Below are 19,315 nucleotides of genomic sequence, written 5' to 3'. Positions count from 1 at the left end.
TTCAATAGAGGTGGCCACGCATCGAGTTCTGGAACTCCGCTGAAAAACCTATTGAAGGAATACATAGCCCATAACAACACAAAGTTGAAGAGCCAGGCATCATCAACCAGAAACCTAGAAATCTAGGTGGGGCAGATTGCAAGTGAGTTGAAAAGCAGGCAGCCAGACGTTCTACCTAGCAATATAGAAACACCTGGGAATAATAACGGGAAAGAGCAATGTCACGCAATGACGTTGGGAGTGGAAGAGCCCTTGCAGAAAGACAGATGAATCCAAGAAACAATAGTCTTTCGAAAAAACACATTACATGTTCAACGGATCAGGAAGAGAGAACGCCAGAAAATACAAGCTTTTCGGAAACCAACACGTCTAACATGGGAAAGCAAGAGGTGCCTCTGTACGCACCATTCCCTAGGCGTATGATGAAGAAGAATGATGAACATCAGTTCAAGCACTTTCTCGAGCTCCTAAAGCAGCTGCACATCAACATTCCATTCATAGAAGCTTTGGAGCAGATGCTAACATACGTGAAGTTTTTGAAGGACATTTTGACGAAAAAGAGAAAAGTCAGTGAGAAAGAAGTAATAGTACTAACACAGGAATGCAACGCGTTAGTAAGCAATAAACTACCACAGAAGCAGAAGAACCCAGGGAGCTTCACAGTTCCTTGTTCAATTGGAGGATTAGATGTGGGTCATGCGTTGTGTGACCTAGGAGCGAGCATCAATCTCATGCCCCTTTCAGTTTTTAAGAAATTGAGGATTGGCGAGGCATAACCTACTTCTGTCACCCTTCAACTCGCTGACAGGACAATTAAGTATCTAGAAGGGAAGATTGAAGATGTTTTAGTGAAGGTTAACAATCTCATATTCCCAGCAGACTTCATTATTCTGGATTATGAAGCAGATAGAGAGGTTCCAATCATCCTTGGACTCCCTTTCTTGGTTACTGGGAAAGTTATGATTGACGTGCATAAAGATGAGCTAACCATGCGTGTGGATAAGGAAGAGGTGAAATTTAATGTGCTCAACGCATTAAAATTCCCAGACAGTGATGATTGTCAGCTAAACAATATTGAATTGACTGAAGAAGAGACTCGAGTATGTGAAGTTCTCGCGTTGGAGGGAACCCTAAAGGAATCCGAGCCACCAAGTCTGAGTGAGCGGCAAACAAAACCAACGCGTCCTTCACTCGAACAACCACCTGAACTCGAATTAAAACAGTTACCTAGACATTTGAAATACGCTTTTTTTGGAACTAATAATACATTGCTTGTTATCATTCCCGCTAATCTCATAAAGCCTAACGAAGATTCACTCTTGCAGATGTTGAAGAAACATAAACGCGCAATAGGGTGGACGCTTGCAGATATTCGTGGAATAAGTCCATCCTATTATATGCATAAAATAGGTTGGAGGAAGGGAAGACGGGGTCAATCAAGCCTCAAAGAAGGCTTAACCTCATTATGAAAGAATTGGTAAAAAAGGAGATTCTAATGGCTGGACGCGGGAGTTATTTATCCGATATCCGACAACAGTTGGGTTAGTCCAGTTCAATGCGTTCCCAAGAAAGGGGGAACGACCGTGATAGTAAACAACAACAATGAACTCATTCCTTCAAGAACTGTCACAGGCTGGCAAATTTGTATGGATTATCGGAAACTCAACGCAACAGCTAAAAAGGACCACTTTCCTCATCCTTTCATCGATCAGATGCTTGATAGACTTGCAGGTAAAAAGTTTTATTGTTTTATCGATGGTTGTTCTTGTTACAACCAGATTTTAATAGATCAAAAGATCAAGAGAAGACCACATTCACTTGTCTCTTTGGCACTTTCACATTCAGACGCATGCCCTTTGGGCTATGCAATGCACCAGGGACATTTCAACATTGTATGATGGCTATTTTCACTTGTCTAAGGAGCAGAGTCCTAAGACACCTCAAGAGGTTGAGGAGATGAATTGAATTCCATATGCATATGCAGTTGGGAGTTCGATGTGTGCAATGTTGTGTACTCTTCCCGACATATGCTATGTCGTAGGAATTGTCAGTAGATTTCAGTCCAATCTTGGTCATGACCATTGGATTGTTGTTAAAAACATTCTCAAATATCTTCGGAGAACGAGAGATTATATGTTCGTGTATGGTCCTAAGGATCTGATCCTTGCTGGATACATTGATTCTGACTTTTAGACCGATATTGATTCGAGGAAATCGACTTCAGGGTCACTCTTAATGAAGGAACAGTTGTGTGGAGGAGCATCAGACAGAGTTGTATTGCGGACTCCACAATGGAAGCTGAGTATGTAGCTGCAAGCGAAGCAGTAAAAGAAGTAGTATGACTCAAAAAGTTTCTGATAGGTCTGGAAGTAGTTCCTAACATGCACCTGCCTGTCACTCTCTATTGTGACGACAGTAGAGCAGTTGCAAATTCAAATGAACCACGATGCCATAAAAGTGGAAAGCATATCGAACGAAAGTACCAACTCATCAAGAAGATTGTACACAGAGGAGACATCGTTGTCACTCATATTGCTTTCCAAGACAACTTAGCTGATCCATTTACGAAGGCCCTCTCGGCTAAAGTGTTTATGGGTCACCTAGTAGGACCAGGTTTATAAGTTTTGTATCACTATGGCAATTGGGAGAATTGATGGGTATTGTGATCTCTTAGTTTATTGTATCTGTACATTTTATTCTCTCCATGTAAACTCAACATTGTATATATTTGTACATATTGATCCACTGGAGTTTTAGTCCAAGCGGAAGTATTGTTGGGTTTTATGTCATAAAAACTCATAGTTTTTAAAATGATAAACATTTTTTTATTATCAATATACTTGTTATTGATCTCATAAATTGTATGAAAGTCTAAATCCAATAAACTAAGACTCATGACTGTTGTATGAGTACTTGAACTTTATGTGGAGACATAAGAGTGGATCGGGTTCATGTAAATAGTCAAAATAATCTATGGTACATGAATGAGATTGGGTACTTTATTTTAGTAACACCATTGGATGTAGCCTACTTTGTAGTTGTTACAAAGAGTTGTAAAGTGCTACATACGATGTGATCCTAATTCGTACATGTTATGACATGAAGAGTGGGGGCATCCTATGCAATGAGTTTTCATAAGATCAGGACCAAGAAATAAGTCACTCTTACTTTATAACTCTATTTACTGTTTAAGACTAACTATTTCACCTGGATGACCTGGGTAACCGAACTTAATCCTGAGCTAACTATAAACTCCTGTTTATTCGGAATTGCCCTTAGATTTGCATAGTTGAGGGTGGCTCAACAGCGTCGGCTCAATAAGACTCCCATTTCAGGGGTAAGACTGGATAGATAGCTGGGGACATAGGGTGCAAGACGGAGTTCACGCCTATCTGATTTAGGGATAGGAGAAAGGTTGTTATCTCAAGTACTTAATCCATGTATTGAACAAGGGGCTCCACCCTCTCACTGGGCTGAGAGAGTTTGGTTTTGTGATTAGACCACAAACCAAATGTTCATTAGAAGATTAGTAGGGACTTGAGCAATAAGACGTAATCTCGGGAGTAAAACAGATATTTGACCCAGCCGTTATTACAAACAACTTGTGAAGGGTCAACTTGCTGGTTATGGTTAAATCATATGGACATAATATATCTACAGTGAGGGGAGTGCAACTATGGGCTTTAGTGGAATGACCTATTAGTTAACGAATGAAAATTAATCTGGTCTAATGAGTTTAACCAATTAAACTCGGATCGTTGAAGCCCATGATCTGTAGGTCCGCGAGGTCCCCTTACTAGCTTGAGAATAACATGATAAGTTAATTTGAAATGTTCAAATTAGAATTAAGGGAATTGGTAATTATATGAGATATAATTATGTTTAATTTTAGAATTAAACGGTATAGGAGAATTTATATATTTAAATACGATTTAAATATATAAAGATGAATATGTGTTAAAATTAATTTAATATTTGATACTAAATTAATCAAGTTTAATTAATTAATTAATTAATTAATTTTTCATTTTTAAAATCAAATAGATTTTTTACATCAAAATTAGATTTTTGGATAAAATTGAAAAAGGAAAAGAAAACTAAAACATAAATGGAAAAAATTGGTTTTTCCATTATCCATCACTTAACTAGCTCACACACGAAGCAACCATTTGCCTTGTATTCTCCAAGCATAAGCTGCAACTCATGCAACTATTCTCTTTGCATGTTGACCTGCAACATAATGAGAAGATTGGAGTGAAAATCGAGCATGCAATCTACAGAATTTTGAGAGAAAATTCGGTTTGAAGAATAGTTATTCAACAATGGTTGTTGCAGTGAGCTTTTCTCTTTCATCCCTTGATTCTAGCTTATTTTGAGTCTCACAACTCAATCTAGAGCACCAAGAGAATAGTGGGGAAGATATTGAGGTGGTCTACAACAAGATATGGAGAAGATTGCAGCTGAAAAATAAGCTTTGAATAACTTCTACAAGAGGTATGTCTTGAAACTCATTTTTTTGCAGAAGCATGTTTTATATTATGTCAAAATTAGTGAATTTGAATGCTTAGATGATCATTGTTCTTTCGCTGCAATTGATACATCCTACCGTCTAATACCCGACTGGTCTGGGACCGAGCTGAATTCCCAAAAGTTCCACACGCATGGCCCACCCCCTCTACCTGGTCCCTTCACGGGGATCGGGCCAAATTATAGAATATCCACTTACATGGCCCCGTCACGTACCCGGTTCAAGTGCTTTGAAGCCTGAACGGGCGCCCTACCCAGTTTTGCTCCCTTCCCTTTCGTCCTTTCCTCTCTTTCCCACCCATACCTGGTCGAAATACACATACGGCCCGACCGATTTACCATCGGGCACAATCTTCCCCAAATCTATCCTAAAGCAACCTCAAACTTGCCCCCCCCCCCCCCCCCCCAAATCCAATCATCTCAATTTTCAATTTGATGGTTTCGCGCAGCTTCAGTCGGCTCATTCGTATTTATATTGATCATTACGTTATGGGGTAGAGGGGAATGTGTAGAAGGGTGAGTCAGGGCCTAAGATCAGGCCGATTAAAAAAAAAAGAATCGAAATTCTTAATCATCATTTTTTTTTCCACTACGAAAGGTATAACTTGTACAAATCTTTCCCGATCGCCTGGAAGGGACAAAAGAAACATAAACAGATTCATTTTGCAAGTTCGTTATTACGGGTATTTCGCGAGGCAATCCACATCGATGTAATGAAAGTGCCCCATCGCCCCAATAAACCAAAAAGTATAAGTTCATAACCCTAGCCCATTCCCAAACGACCTTCAACAAAAGGGTACCTGTCGAAACAAGTGGGATTTTTTTGGAGATTGGATAAATGCGAGAATATTTACTTCCATATGAGCGACTATGTGGCCGGAGGCCAAATTTTTTCTCTCAATGAAAAATTTGTCCACAACCGACTCTTAGTACCGAAATGGGTTCTCCGGTGCAACAACAGGCGGCAAAGTTGCTTTGCCCGACCGGGTAAGACCGATTTTCAGAAACGCATTTTAGGCTCAAACTTATTCAAAAACATAGATCTAACATAGATTTCAAATGGGAAGAGTGAAATGGAGTGAGATTGAGGACTTTTAAAATGGAGAATAGTGAAAATGGAAAAGAAAATTGAGGGTTTGGAGGGTTTGAGTGAGTTTTGAAATGTGAGGTATATTAGGATAATTTTCATTAATTTTTAAAATTATGGGGTAAAAATGCAAACTTTTTAAAAAAGTCGAAAAGTCAAAATTAAAATTTGAAAAAGGTTATTTTTGTCGATTATTGAATAAAATTTTAATTAATATAATTATTAATTAACCTTTGTGCTTCACGCCATTTCTTATTCTTCTTCACGCCGTCTACTCCTCCGTGTCAGCAACTCAGTGTCGCCGTCTCCTCTCCCCCTTCCACTGCCACCGCCGCAGCCTCCCGCTAGCGGTTTTGCACTGATTTTCTACTCCATTATTGGTTCTGGTATTCTTCCAATTCTCCATCGATATTTTTCTTCTCACTTAAGAACCACAAATTAGAACTTGCCTAATGAAACAATGGTTTAGGATTTGTTTATTTGTTTTATTTTTGTTAAATTCAACTACTTGATTTCAGAAATTGAGACAGAAGGGTACGACGAGGATGAAGGAATAAATTTGGCACAAAAAGTTTTCCCTTACTTTGATATAGATAGATAAAGTGAGAAAAAGAAAAAGAAAAAGAAAAAGAAAAGAAAAAGTTGGACAAAGGGGGAGGGGAGTGAGCTCTGAAGTTGCATCTTCTTCCATCACGAGTGAAACTGGAGGTGGGCTGCTAGCATCTTCTTCGTTGGGATGCTCTCAATCTCTGAGCATCCACGGAGGTAATTTATGGGTTGTCTTTCGTCTATGCTATTTATGTGTGTGTATAAATTTTATCTTTTTGGTTTCTTCCAGCAACATTTTTTTCATCGATTGAAATCAAAGTTTCCTATTTTAGTGCCATAAATTTAGAGGCTGTTGTTGATAACTTAGTAATGAGAGAGGGAGAGAGCTTCTCCCCTAAGAGATTCACATTCTGTCTCACCCAGGACCGATCCATCAATATTAACATCAAACAACTAGCTAGTTGGTCCCCTTCTGTGTCATTCTAATTTTATGTAATTGATTGCATGGTCTACATTATAAGATTTGTTACTCTTTCTTAGTCATTAAAATGTTGACTTATTTGTCCATCTCGCTCAATGTTATCGTGCTTTACAAATGACTGCGCTAAGCTTGATGGAAATTTAGCATATCAAAAAAGAGGTTTTGTAATGAGTAGAGACTGAATGAAAATCTCCAAGGTTGAAAATAAGGGACACTCAATTGCGCAGTTGAAATTAACACACTTGTAAACAGGGGAAATCGATAAAGCTACAAATAATCGAAATGCATTTTTGAGCATTTTTCGTACAAATCAAAACCATATATTATTTATTTTCCAGTGAACCTATTTGCTTTGTAGGCATTTTCAGAAACTGCATGGGGAGGGGTGCATTTCTATTTTGTAGCCATCAGGGGCTGTTTTGCTTGAAAGGTTACAGGATTATGTGGCAGAACATACGACATCTTTTACTAGCAACCCGATACTACTCTAGAATTTCTCCTCCACCACCTTCCTATGCCAAGCCTGTCATTAGAGTTTCAAACAACATAGCACAATTGGGTAGTCCTAAAGAAGGCCCAAAGCCCCGGCAGCTCCTATCGCTGCCCCCATTTCCTGGTCACCCTTTGCCTGGGAAGAATCAGATTGGTGTCTCTGGGGAGTCAACTCATGTCACTGCCATAAGATGGGTGAAGCATTATTTTGATGAAATTGAAGATTCTGTCATTCAGTCCCATTTCAGAAAAGGTCTTGTAAGTACGAACACTTACTTCTCTTTTAGCTAATTGGTATTGTCGTTTTGTCCTTTTCCTGATATACTTAATATCTAGTCGTGTAGGCTTCATGTAACTTTTTTTGTGATGAGAATCTCTGTTCATCTTTTTGAGCAGTGAGATCAGTGCTGACTTGTAAGTTGTAAATAGTAATGCAAACTTAATCGCTTCTTGCTTGTTGAAACTTGGAAGAAATTGAGTTCCATACTTAATCTCTTCATGTAACTTGTAAGTAGTAATTTCTGCTGTGGGAACAAAGTACATTGGACTTGTTTTCTTTCAGAATTTCAGTTAGTTGTTTGCGTCATATCTAGGGAAAAACTTTAATAACGACTTGTCTGGATGTATGTTTAAGGATATTCCACAACGTCAATGTTACTTATGAATTTGAGCTCTCCCTCCCTCTCTCTCAAAAAGAAGCACAAAAAAAAAAAAAAAAAAAAAGGAAAAGAAAAGAATAAAGAATAAAGAAAAAAGGGATTGATGGTTATCCAATCAATTATGGGCTTAAATTTATCTTCCTTTTTCCAGGTCCAGGTGGAATGCCCACAAATGGGAGGCTTGGATGTAAAAGGAAATTCGAAACCTATGAGAAAGGTACTGTTTCTCGAATAGATAGCGTATTCTCTTATGGTTCATATGGAATTTTAATGAGGACATTTTTGAGAAGCTTTTGATCTGTTGTTTATGTGTACATAATATCTGGTTTCATTTACTTATTGAAGTCATTCTTTGTTGACCGTAAGACTATGTTAGACCTTCGGTGATTCACACATACAAGAGGAAGGGCAGAAAAGGGATTTCACCAAGCATATTACCTGCAGAGGAAGTGGAATGTGAAAATTAATTAGGGGAGGGGACCACTAATTTTCCCAGCCACTGTTTCAATACCAATCCCAGCCGCCTATGGAGACGATCAGAATACTCAGCAGCCCTCGGTCGAGTCCAAGCCGCATGCGTCGGATGATCGACTTCCACCAGCACTGATCCTAGCTACCGGTGTTGACGCCCAGTTGTACGCTGCTTCAGACGCACGCGAGGTTTCAGTCGCCGGCGTTCGATCTTCCTTCCAAGCCGCATGCGTCGGATGATCGACTTCCACCAGCACTGATCCTAGCTACCGGTGTTGACGCCCAGTTGTACGCTGCTTCAGACGCACGCGAGGTTTCAGTCGCCGGCGTTCGATCTTCCTTCCAAGCCGCATGCGTTCCAGCCGCCAGTGATGATGCCCAGATTCGATACCTAGGTGCCAACGTCGATCCGAGCCATGAGCGTCGATCTCTCAAGTCATGTTCTTAAGCCTTCGTCACATATGGCTGCCGGAATCGCTCACAATTCCTGCCAATCGATCGGTTCTAATTCTTTCCAGCCAAGCAGATCTAACTATGTTCAGGAACAATTGGCCCAGTTGCAGCTTCAAATTAAACAGCAGAATGAGTCAATACAACAGTAGATGGCCAGTCTTGGAGAGGCTCTTGGAACTATGTCAAATGGTCAGGGAGAAATCTCTAATTGCCCAACTTATTCATAAAGCCCAGTAACTTCTTTTCCTACTTTATCTACAGCTCAATTATTTTCTGAGAATCCTGCTAGCTGTATTGTAGGAGAGAAATTAAATGACCATAATTATTTTTCGTGGTCCCAATCTGTGAGAATGATTCTCGAGGGTCGCCATAAGTTCGGGTATTTGACTGGCGAAATACCAAAAACTAGACAAGGCGACCCTCAGGAACGCATATGGAAAGGAGAGGATTCTCTACTCCGATCTATGTTAGTAGGGAGTATGGAACCCCAGATTGGAACACCCCTGCTGTATGTTGCTACTGCAAAGGATATTTGGGAGGCTGTGAAAAAGTTGTACTCCACACGACAAAATGGAGCTTAACTGTATGTGCTCCGTAAACAAGTCCATGGATGTAAACAGGGGACCATGGACGTCATAGCTTACTTCAGTAAGCTGTCTGTGATTTGGCAAGAGTATGTCGAGAGTTGATTTGGAGTTGTCTGTGTGGAGGAGTTTTGCACTATCAGTTCAAAGAGACAGACCGAGTCAATGATTTTTTGGTAGGACTTAATCCAAAATTTGATGCTGTGTGAAGTCGAATTCTGGGAACTCTCCAGTACCCTCCTTGATGGAAGTGTGTTCTGAAATCTGGCTTGAAGAAGATAGGTCTAATGCTATGAATAATCCAGTAATTCAATCAACAGATTCTGCTGCATTTAAAGTATTAGGAATTGACAAACAAAACGAAAAAGTACCTCCGGTCTGTGAAACTGTAAGAAGCCTTGACACACTAGAGAGTAATGCTGGAAGCTACATGGTCGTCCTCCAAATGGTAAAAGACGACAATCAGGACATGGACGTGCATTAGCAAGTGAATCGACAGCTGGTCATCAACCACAGAATTAGGAGACGAGTCAGAACGGCTTTAGTACAGTGGGTGTCAGTGCAATCGCTCACTCTTGTGGCCTTGTTAGTATAAACAGTAGAAAGCCATGGATTCTAGACTCAGGAGCTACGGACCATCTAACTGGCACGTCCGACCGGTTCTCGTTACCTGAGTGCTGGGAATGAGAGGATCAGGATTGCTGATGGATCCTTTGCCCCTGAGGCCGGGAAAGGCCGTTTATCATCCTTTGAGGGTTTTGCTCTTTAAGACGTTCTACATGTGCCTAAAATTTCTTAAAATTTGTTATATGTCAGTAAGATTACCAGAGATTTGAAATGTCGTGTTATCTTCTAACCCGATGCTGCTATTTTTCAGGATCTGAACTTGAAGATGACGATTGACATTGCCCGGTATGATAGGGGCTCTATTTCCTTACTGAAGATACCTCCTCTAGGATTTGTGATAGGACTAGTTTATTGTCTTCCTGTTTTTCCAATTCTGAAATTGATTATATGTTATGGCACTTTCGTCTCGGACATCCGAGTTTTCATTATATGAAATATTTATTTCCCCATCTATTTCATAATATTAATGTTTCTAACTTGAAATGTGATGTGTGTGTCCAAGCTAAACAACCTCGCGTCTCGTACAAACCCCAACCTTATAAGCCTTCGAAACCCTTCACCCTCTTTCATAGTGATGTGTGGGGTTCGTCTCCGGTTACAACCATTACTGTCAAACGGTGGTTTGTAACCTTTATAGACGACCACACTAGGTTGACGTGGGTCTTTCTCCTTACTGACAAGTTTGAAGTCACCTCTGTCTTCCAGCAGTTCTACAATTCTATAGAAACCCAATTCAACACGAGAATCACCATTCTTCGGAGCGATAATGGTCTGAAATTCTTTAATAATAACCTCGGGGAATTCCTTGCCTCTTAAGGAATAATCCATCAAAGTTCATGTGCTTATACCCTGCAACAGAATGGCATGGCTGAATGGAAAAACCGTCACCTAATTGAGGTTGCTCGTTCACTCATGCTATCCACATCTCTTCCATCATATCTTTGGGGAGATGCTGTTCTGACAGCAGCTCACTTAATAAACCGAATGCCTTCTTGAGTCTTAAAGTTCCAAACTCCTTTTGACTATTTCAAAGAGTCATGTCCTGATAACCGCCTTACCCCTGATGTTCCCCTTCGTGTGTTCGGGTGTGTTGTGTTTGTTCATACCCATGGTCCTAATCGAACCAAATTTACCCCTCGGGCTTAGAAGTGTGTTTTTGTGGGATACTCCCTTCATCAACGCGGGTACAAATGTTACCATCCTTCTTCCTACAAGTACTTTGTCTCCATGGATGTCACCTTCTTCGAAGATCGTCCATTTTTTCCCCTTAGTCCTCTTCCGGGGGAGAGTATAAGTGAAGAGTCCAACTGGGGTCTAAGTCCTTGCCTGCCAGACCTACCCGAGTCCATTCCCGACACAAGTGTCAATGCTCCTATTCTTCCTACCGAGCAAGTCCCATGGATCACGTACTATAGGAGGAATCTTAGAAAGGAAATAGTGTCGCCAATCACTTCTACGGCTCCAGTACATGAGTCAGAACGAGTGACAGTTCCAGGTACGAAGTTTTCTATTCCTAATAATGATAACATGTGTGGTGATAATGCTTGTGTTGAAAGTAGTGTAAGCAGAGACAGTACCGAGAATGTGACTAATGTGGATACTGATCACCATGATAGTACTGACAGTAACAGTGACAGTACTGAGAATGAGGCTTGTACGGGTAAAGGCAGTAATGAACCCTAGGTTCCGACTGAAAATGTTGAAGAAGGTATAGATGAGACAAAGTAGGATACTGAGTATGATGAGAAGTCAGAAGATCAGAAAGACCCAGATGAGACAAAGCAAGATACTAAGTGTGATGAGAAGTCAGAAGAACAGGAAGATCATGATGCCTCTCTTGACATTCCTATTGTTTTGAGGAAAGGAACGAGGTCTTGTACCAAGTACCCAATGCAGAGTTATATGTCTTATAGTAACTTATCTCCGGTGTTCAAAGTGTTAGCTATCAGCCTCAACACTGTTTCAATACCAAGCAGCATATATGCAGCTATGGAAATTCCTGAGTGGAGAGCCGCTGTCATGGAAGAAATGAAAGCTCTTGAAAAGAACGACACATGGGAATAGGTCACTCTTCCTGAGGGACACAAGATAGTTGGTTGCAAATGGGTGTTTACGGTTAAGTATAGACCTGATGGTACGATCGATCGATACAAGGCACGGTTAGTGGCCAGAGGTTTCACTCAGACCTTTAGGATAGATTACTCAGAGACTTTCTCTCTAGTAGCAAAGTTAAATGTGCTCCTCTTGGTTGCATTTAATAAGAATTGGCCTTTGCACCAGTTTGATGTGAAGAATGCATTCCTTAATGGAGAATTAGAAGAAGTTTACATGAGTCTGCCTCCAGGGTTTGAAAAACACTTCAGTCGCAAAGTTTGTAAACTGAAGAAGTCATTATATGGGTTGAAACAGTCTCCGAGAGCTTGGTTTAGCAGATTTACTACATTTGTAAAATCGCAAGGGTACAGTCAGGGACATTCAGACCATACCTTGTTCACAAAGAAGTCTGTGTCTGGAAAAATGGCCGTTCTAATTGTGTATGTTGATGACATTGTAATCTCGGGGGATGATACTTCAAAAATAGACAGATTGAAGAAAAGGATGGCCGAAGAATTCGAGATCAAGGATCTTGGAAAGTTAAGGTATTTTCTCGGAATGGAGGTGGCCCAGTCGAAGGAAGGCATCTCTGTCTCTCAACGAAAGTATACGCTAGATTTGCTTAAAGAGACAGGTATGATAGGATAACATCCCAGTTGGCACCCATATGGAAGCAAATACAGCTTAGTGATATGAGTAGTAGTGCACCAGTTAACAAGGAGAGGTATCAACGTTTGGTCGGGAAGCTAATTTATCTTTCCCATACGAGACCAGATATTGCACATGCAGTAAGTTTGATTAGCCAATTTATGCAGTCTCCTTATGAAGAACATATGAAGGCAGTGGAACGAATTTTGAGATATTCAAAGGCTTCTCCAGGCAGGGGATTAATATTCAGAAAGTCAGACAGACGATGCATCGAGGCCTATACAGATGCTGATTGGGCAGGCTCAGTGGTCGACAGAAAGTCAACATCGGGCTACTGTACGTTTGTTTGGGGTAACCTTGTTACATGGAGGAGTAAAAAACAAGGGATGGTTGCCAGAAGTAGTGCCGAAGCTAAATACAGGGCCATGAGCATTGGGATATGCGAAGAAATGTGGCTGGAAAAAGTCCTAATTGATCTTAACCAAAGTCATGATGGACCAATGAAACTCTATTGTGATAACAAGGCTGCTATAAGCATTGCCAACGACCTTGTTCAGCATGACAGAACGAAGCATGTAGAGATTGACAGACATTTTATCAAAGAAAGATTTGACAGTGGAAATATCTGTGTTCCCTATGTTCCTTCTAGTCAGCAGATTGCAGATGTACTCACAAAGGGCTATCACGACAACTCTTTGACCCATGTGTTAGCAAGTTGGGTCTCGTTAATATCTATGCTCCAACTTGAGAGGGAGTGTTGAAAATAGAATATTTGCTCTAGGGGCATTTTTGTCTTTTCATGTGTACCCTAGGGTTTCATCTTTTTCTATTTAAATTGTAGCCTCTGGGCATTATTCTGTATCACATTATTATAATAAAGTTCTCTACACCGTGGTTTTTCCTCCCTGTACTAGGGTTTTCCACATAACAAGTGTGTGCCATTTTCTCTTCTCTTTACTTTTCATCAGGCTGGTTGGGTGTTTTCTTCTCCTGCAAGTTATTTTCATTTTTGTCTCTTGCTTAGAGTTCTTGTTTCCTTTCTAAGACTTGTATTCAGCCATTTACTTGTCCGTTTAATTGACATACTATTTGAAGCATTCTGTTCTAGTTATTTTTGCTCTGCTTGTTCGGTATTTCTGAGTGCAGTGGATCGGATACCTAACAGACTATTAACTTATTATTAGATGAATTTCAGATTAGGAGTAGTGAGATTGTGGAAACTGGGGCACGCATCCATATACCTGTATCAGTTGCAGAGTTGAAGGTTTCTAGGAGATTTGACACTATTCCAAGTGGCACATTGTACCCAAACGCTGATGAAATCAAGTACTTGCAAAGGCTTGTCAAGTACAAGGCAAGTATTGAGTTTAACTTGCATTTTCATCTTTGCGTGCTGTTTGCATCAATTAATGAACCTCCCACCGTTTTGTCCATTGATATACAAGCAGTTGCTATATACTTGTTATGGAAAGATCCACAATAGGTGTACTCATTTTCTTATGTATTATCAAATACCTGAGTTGAGATTGATGGCTAATTAATTTCCTTCTCTCCATTGCTTCATTTTTACCCTGGCATATGATTTTTGTTGTATGCTAAAGGTGTTTTCATTTGTTTCTTAATTTTGAAAAATTCAGGATTCTGCTATTATCGTATTAAATAAACCCCCCAAACTACCAGTCAAGGTTTACCTCTTATTCTCCTTTACTTTTCTATCTTATTTCTGGTGGCGGGTGGGGTTGGAGGTAATAGTAAGTGCGCTGATATTTTGAAATGATCATGGTATTGTCAGGGGAATCTTCCAGTTCATAATAGTATGGATGCATTGGCGGCTGCAGCATTATCTTATGACTACGATGATGGACCCAAGTTGGTGAGCTTTTTTTTTTTCGCTACTTATGTAGATATTGCTATTAGAAGGACTCTATATTCAGAATGAAAACAACCAAGACATTGTTTGATAATCATTTGGTTTTTTAAAATTGAGCTTATAAACACTACTTCCACTTATTGATTTCCTTGTTTGGTTATCTACTTATCTACTTTTTAGGATTGTTTTAAAAAACCAATGTAAGGTTTGAAAACTAAAAAGTAATAACTGTAGTTTTTAAAAGCATAGTTCGTAAACGTAGTATATAAAAAAAAAAAACTGTAGTTTTTAAAAACATGCTTTTGTTTTTGGAATTTGACTAAGAATTCAAGTTTTTAGTTCGAAAAGATCAAAACCATAGTAAAGAAGTTGTGAAAAAACATGCATAATTTGATGGACATTTGTGGGAAGATGGGTTATGGTGCCACAGCCATGCGATTGCATTGTGATTCAATTGGAAGTGTTGGTAATGTACGATAAAAGTATTTGCTTTAAGTTGTAGCTATTTTGAGGCATTTGTCTCCTAGATGTGGGATAAATTTGGATGGATACAGCTCGTTTATATTTGTTGTGGATTTTTCTTCTTTTTGTATAGCCCAAAGGTTTGGTTTCATTGAAAACTTAATCCCAACTGAAAGAAGTTAAATTAAGTTTCCTTTATTTCAAGAAATTGTGTTTATTTCTTCAAAATAAGGACGTAGAAGTTACTATATTTTCTTGTTTTTTATCCTATGGTATCTTTGGTTTCCTTGTTCTGTCCTTAATGCTTTCCCTCTATCTATTCTTATGGATACACATCTAGGTTCACCGTTTGGATAGAGAGAGCAGCGGGATTCTCTTGATGGGGAGAACAAAGGAAAGTGTAGCCCATTTGCAATGGCTATTTAGCAATATAAGAAATGCAAGATCTGCATGTAAGGTGCTTAATGAAAACATACAGTTATTTTCAAGATGTCATTTGTCAATTACCTAGTAACTATGGCTAAGAAATGTTCTAATATTTCTAATTGTTCAAAGTTTACAATGTGCTTGACAACAACTTTAGGCTTGGGACGAGGCATGTAATGCAACATATCAAAAGTATTGGGCATTAGTAATTGGCTGTCCCAGAGAAAGAGAAGGCTTAATCTCTGCTCCTCTATCAAAGGTTCACTCTCCATCTCTCTTTCTCTCGGATCAATATTCATGATTCTCAGTCTTTTCCTGATAAATTGATAATTACTATACAATCATGTACCAGAGTTGTAATGGTCGGCAGTTGGTTTATGTGCGGTTATTGTTACTCTGCCTTTAGAACTTGAGAATACGGGTCAAACAAGTTTCTTGAGGATCGATTCATGTCGCTTTAATTGGGCTATAATTGATTGTAGGTGCTTCTTGACGATGGAAAGACCGAGAGGGTTGTCTTGGCAAACAAAACATCCTTGGAAGCTTCTCAGGAGGCAATCACTGAATATCGTGTTCTTGGTCCCACAATAAATGGTTGTTCATGGATTGAACTTTGTCCACATACTAGCCGAAAGCATCAGGTACTTCAAGTGCTCATTCAAATATATGCACGAAATTCTCAGGAATAAAATATCCTTTTAGTCCCGAAGTTTTGAGTCTAGCTCTCATTTGGTTCCTAAGATTTAAAATGTTACACTTTTATTTTTGAGTTTTGAATTTAATTTTCATTTGGTCATTAGATTTCGAAATGTTAGAATTTTTTTCTTTTTAACCTTTGAGTTTTAAGTTTAGTTTTGATTTGGTTGTTAAGTTTCAATATTTTACCCTTTTACTCTCAAGTTTTCACTAATGATGTCAACTTTTAGCTAATTAGTTTACAATTATCACGATGATTATAATAACGATGGAAAATTAATGAAAACTAATTTAACTATAATTAGTTTAATCTTTTTAAATTAATGACCGAAAGTAAGTATTTATTGAAAACTCAATGGTAGAACTCTTTGCTTAAAATGGATGAATAACAAATAATCGAACAAGATCGATGATTTCATAAATACAAAGTTGGGGGCAATGGATACGGAACAACTCATTCTATAATGATCAAAGCAACGAACCTCTGTTTTTTAAAGGGAAAAAAACTTAATGCAGCAATGATATTGATCAAGATAAAGCACCACTGCGGAGCGCTTGAGATTTCTTGGCTTTACTGGTTGCCACCTGGGTCTCAGGCTCTTTCTTGACAGGTTCTTCCTTTTCTGACAAAATAAGCTCGATGTGGCATGGAGATGACATATAGGGGTTAATTCTTCCGTGAGCACGGTATGTACGACGCCTTTGCTTTTGGGCTTGGTTCACCTGAATGTGGGATACGATGAGAGAATCAACGTCCAGCCCTTTCACTTCGGCGTTAATCTCAGCATTCTTGAGAAGATCTAGAATAAATTTTGCAGATTTAACAGGCCAGCGTCCTTGTCCATTCGAATGCCTATTTTTTGCCTGAGCAGTTCGTCCAGCACCTCCACAGAAACGTCGGAAGGGAATAGCCTGCTTGTGGGCGAGAACATCCTCCAATTATCTTTTTGCCTTGGCCAAGGGCAACTTTCTCAGGGGCATGAGCAGTCTCACGTGTATTCTTGAAATGGACTCTGAGGTCGGAGCCTCGCGCTTTGCAGGACTTGGTGGGGTTATCTGGCTCCCTTGAGTACTTAACCATGGCAGCTGATGCTAATTCTCCGCCAAACTTGAGTCCGGTTGTAAATATCGAAATCTAGGGACCCAATGGAATTAAATCTTAAAACTCATGAATAAAAATATAATATTTTGTAGCCTAGGAACCAAATGAAAATCAAATTAAAAACTGAAGGGTAAACTGTAACATAGAGACCAAAAGGAAAAAAGAGTTTTTTCCCCCTGAAATCCTAACTGTATGATCTTTAGTTTCTATCCTGTAAAACTGTTAGTCTGCATTCACCTGCTCTGATTCTTTATGGAGTGAAATATTCCTTCCTTTTCTATAGTAACTTCGTCTTATACACATGCACTGCCATCTTTCAGCTACGGATCCATTGTGCTGAAGCTCTGGGCACGCCCATTGTTGGTGACTATAAATACGGTTGGTTTGTACATCGGACGTGGAAACAAATGCCCCGGGTTGACGTTGAGCCAATAAGTGGGAAGCCGTACAAGTTGCGCAGGCCAGCAGGGTTGGATGTGCAGAAGGGGAGTGTATTATCCAAGGTGCCCTTATTACATCTTCACTGCAGAGAGCTTGTTCTTCCCAATTTTGCTAAGTTCGTTCATGTTTTGGATGATAAAAGGCCGATCAGCCACCACCCGGTATCCAGCTTGAACTCTGATCTCTTACGTTTTGTAGCAAGAATGCCTTCCCATATGAGAATCAGCTGGAATTTGATGTCTTCCTATTTAGTATGAGTAACTTGAGTTTTCATAAGTTGATTTAGGGAGATAAACATGATTGTAATAGGAGCATTTTTTTTTCTTTTTTTTTTTTAAAAAAAATATATATATGTGGGTTGGGAAAACCAGGAGAAATCAATTCTCTGATTTAGAGATGGATAGTACAAATATTATGTCAATTGAGTTATGTTTTTATTTTGACTATTAGTTTTAGGTTTAACTATAAAAAATCAATTTATATCTTAACTTTAAAAGCTTTAAACTAATTATTGTATCAATTCAAACTCCTAAATTTCATTTGTGAATCAATTTTACATGTATATAAGACTTCATATGCAGAGAAATGCACAAGTTGAATAGATGGTAGCTGAGTTTTTCATTAAATTGAAACTGACTCTTCATCACTAGCATTTCTTTATTTTTCTTTACTTTTTTATAAGTACATTTTCTTTACTTTATTCTTATAAAGAATGATGTGCAATATATATTACACTAAAATAGATGTCCTTCCGTCTTGTCTTCATGTGTCTCTATACATGTTGATCATTTTTTTTACGACTACACATTATTAGTGTCCATATAAGTTCACCTCTTGCCAAATTACCTATAAATAGGGGCATTTGATGGGTTTATATGGGTGTGTAAATATTGATGAGAAATCCCAACATTTTGGAGAGAAATTAGAGATTTCATAATTTCCTTATTTTCTTTACTTTCTTTAAGTTATTTATTTATATTGTTTTAATATTATAATTTTTTGGTATTTGTGCTCCGTTGTGCTTTTCAATTTTACAACACGTTATCAACACGAGCTCTTATCATTTTTTCTGTTAAATGTAGGTTCTAAAGGTATGTCGGTTTTTCTCAATTCGTTATAATTAATAAATTAAAGATTAAAAAACACTTTTGGTCCCTAAACTTTTATGAAGGTAACAATTTAGTCTCTAAACTTTGGTTGGTAACGTTTTAGGCCTTGTACTTTTAGTTTTGTAACAATTTAATTCTTGAACTTTGGTATGTAACAATTTAATCCTCGTACTTTCAAATTTGTAACAATTTAGCCCCTAATGTAGAAAAATTATCACAATTTGATGTTAGTTTTTATTATTTTATGATCTAGAATTTGTATTTTATAAAAATATCGAGTCTTTAATTAGTTTACCGGTTTATTTATGTGATATATCTCTCTAAATCTCAACATTAATTTCTACAATAGGGACCAAATTGTTACACATTCGAAAGTATAAGGATTAAATTGTTACATAGTAAAATTTAGGGACTAAATTGTTACAAAATTAAAAGCTTAAGGTTTAAATCGTTACAAACAAAAGTTTAGGGATTAAATTGTTACTTTTACGAAAGTTTAGGGATTAAAAGTGATTTTTAACCTAAATTAAATATTGT

The 19,315-nt window shown here is 38.6% G+C and overlaps 2 protein-coding genes across 7 annotated transcripts; both read left to right on the top strand.

The window, feature by feature from the left end:
• Window positions 1–218: 218 nt before the first annotated feature.
• On the top strand, window positions 219–1,469 carry LOC150036388 (uncharacterized). The gene is made up of 2 exons (XM_090312803.1): window positions 219–703; window positions 809–1,469. Exons 1-2 carry the CDS (start codon window positions 219–221, stop codon window positions 1,467–1,469), a joined length of 1,146 nt encoding a protein of 381 aa, XP_090168929.1.
• A 4,373-nt stretch (window positions 1,470–5,842) lies between these two features.
• LOC120075704 (Pseudouridine synthase family protein) lies at window positions 5,843–18,177 on the top strand. 6 transcript variants are annotated; one of them, XM_090313337.1, is made up of 11 exons: window positions 5,843–6,000; window positions 6,133–6,379; window positions 7,003–7,394; window positions 7,947–8,012; window positions 13,868–14,026; window positions 14,310–14,357; window positions 14,465–14,545; window positions 15,345–15,461; window positions 15,588–15,689; window positions 15,913–16,071; window positions 17,549–18,177. In XM_090313337.1, the coding sequence occupies exons 3-11, from the start codon at window positions 7,020–7,022 to the stop codon at window positions 17,924–17,926; spliced, it is 1,485 nt and encodes a 494-aa protein (XP_090169463.1). In that variant the 5' UTR covers window positions 5,843–6,000; window positions 6,133–6,379; window positions 7,003–7,019; the 3' UTR covers window positions 17,927–18,177. The 6 variants fall into 6 exon arrangements, with proteins under 6 accessions (XP_090169463.1, XP_090169465.1, XP_038885249.2 ...); XM_090313339.1 differs by having other exon boundaries at window positions 13,857–14,026; XM_039029321.2 differs by having other exon boundaries at window positions 6,983–7,394.
• Window positions 18,178–19,315: the final 1,138 nt, after the last annotated feature.

This window comes from Benincasa hispida, chromosome 4, assembly GCF_027475165.1.
Source record: "Benincasa hispida cultivar pf3 chromosome 4, pf3_genome.v1.1, whole genome shotgun sequence".
Taxonomy (NCBI): domain Eukaryota; kingdom Viridiplantae; phylum Streptophyta; class Magnoliopsida; order Cucurbitales; family Cucurbitaceae; genus Benincasa; species Benincasa hispida.
The sequence above is the reverse complement of the archived record's forward strand: the minus strand, read 5'-3'. Positions and strand labels throughout refer to the sequence as shown.

What these genes read in the sequence shown, in the direction of transcription:
- LOC150036388 (XM_090312803.1), top strand. Translation starts at nt 219, where the DNA reads ATGTCACGCAATGACGTTGGGAGTGGAAGAGCCCTTGCAGAAAGACAG. An exon ending in TTAGATGTGGGTCATGCGTT is followed by an intron (nt 704 to 808) that starts GTGTGACCTAGG and finishes ACTCGCTGACAG; the next exon opens with GACAATTAAGTATCTAGAAG.
- LOC120075704 (XM_039029321.2), top strand. Translation starts at nt 6,351, where the DNA reads ATGCTCTCAATCTCTGAGCATCCACGGAG. An exon ending in ATTCGAAACCTATGAGAAAG is followed by an intron (nt 8,013 to 13,867) that starts GTACTGTTTCTC and finishes GATGAATTTCAG; the next exon opens with ATTAGGAGTAGTGAGATTGT. An exon ending in ATGCAAGATCTGCATGTAAG is followed by an intron (nt 15,462 to 15,587) that starts GTGCTTAATGAA and finishes CAACAACTTTAG; the next exon opens with GCTTGGGACGAGGCATGTAA.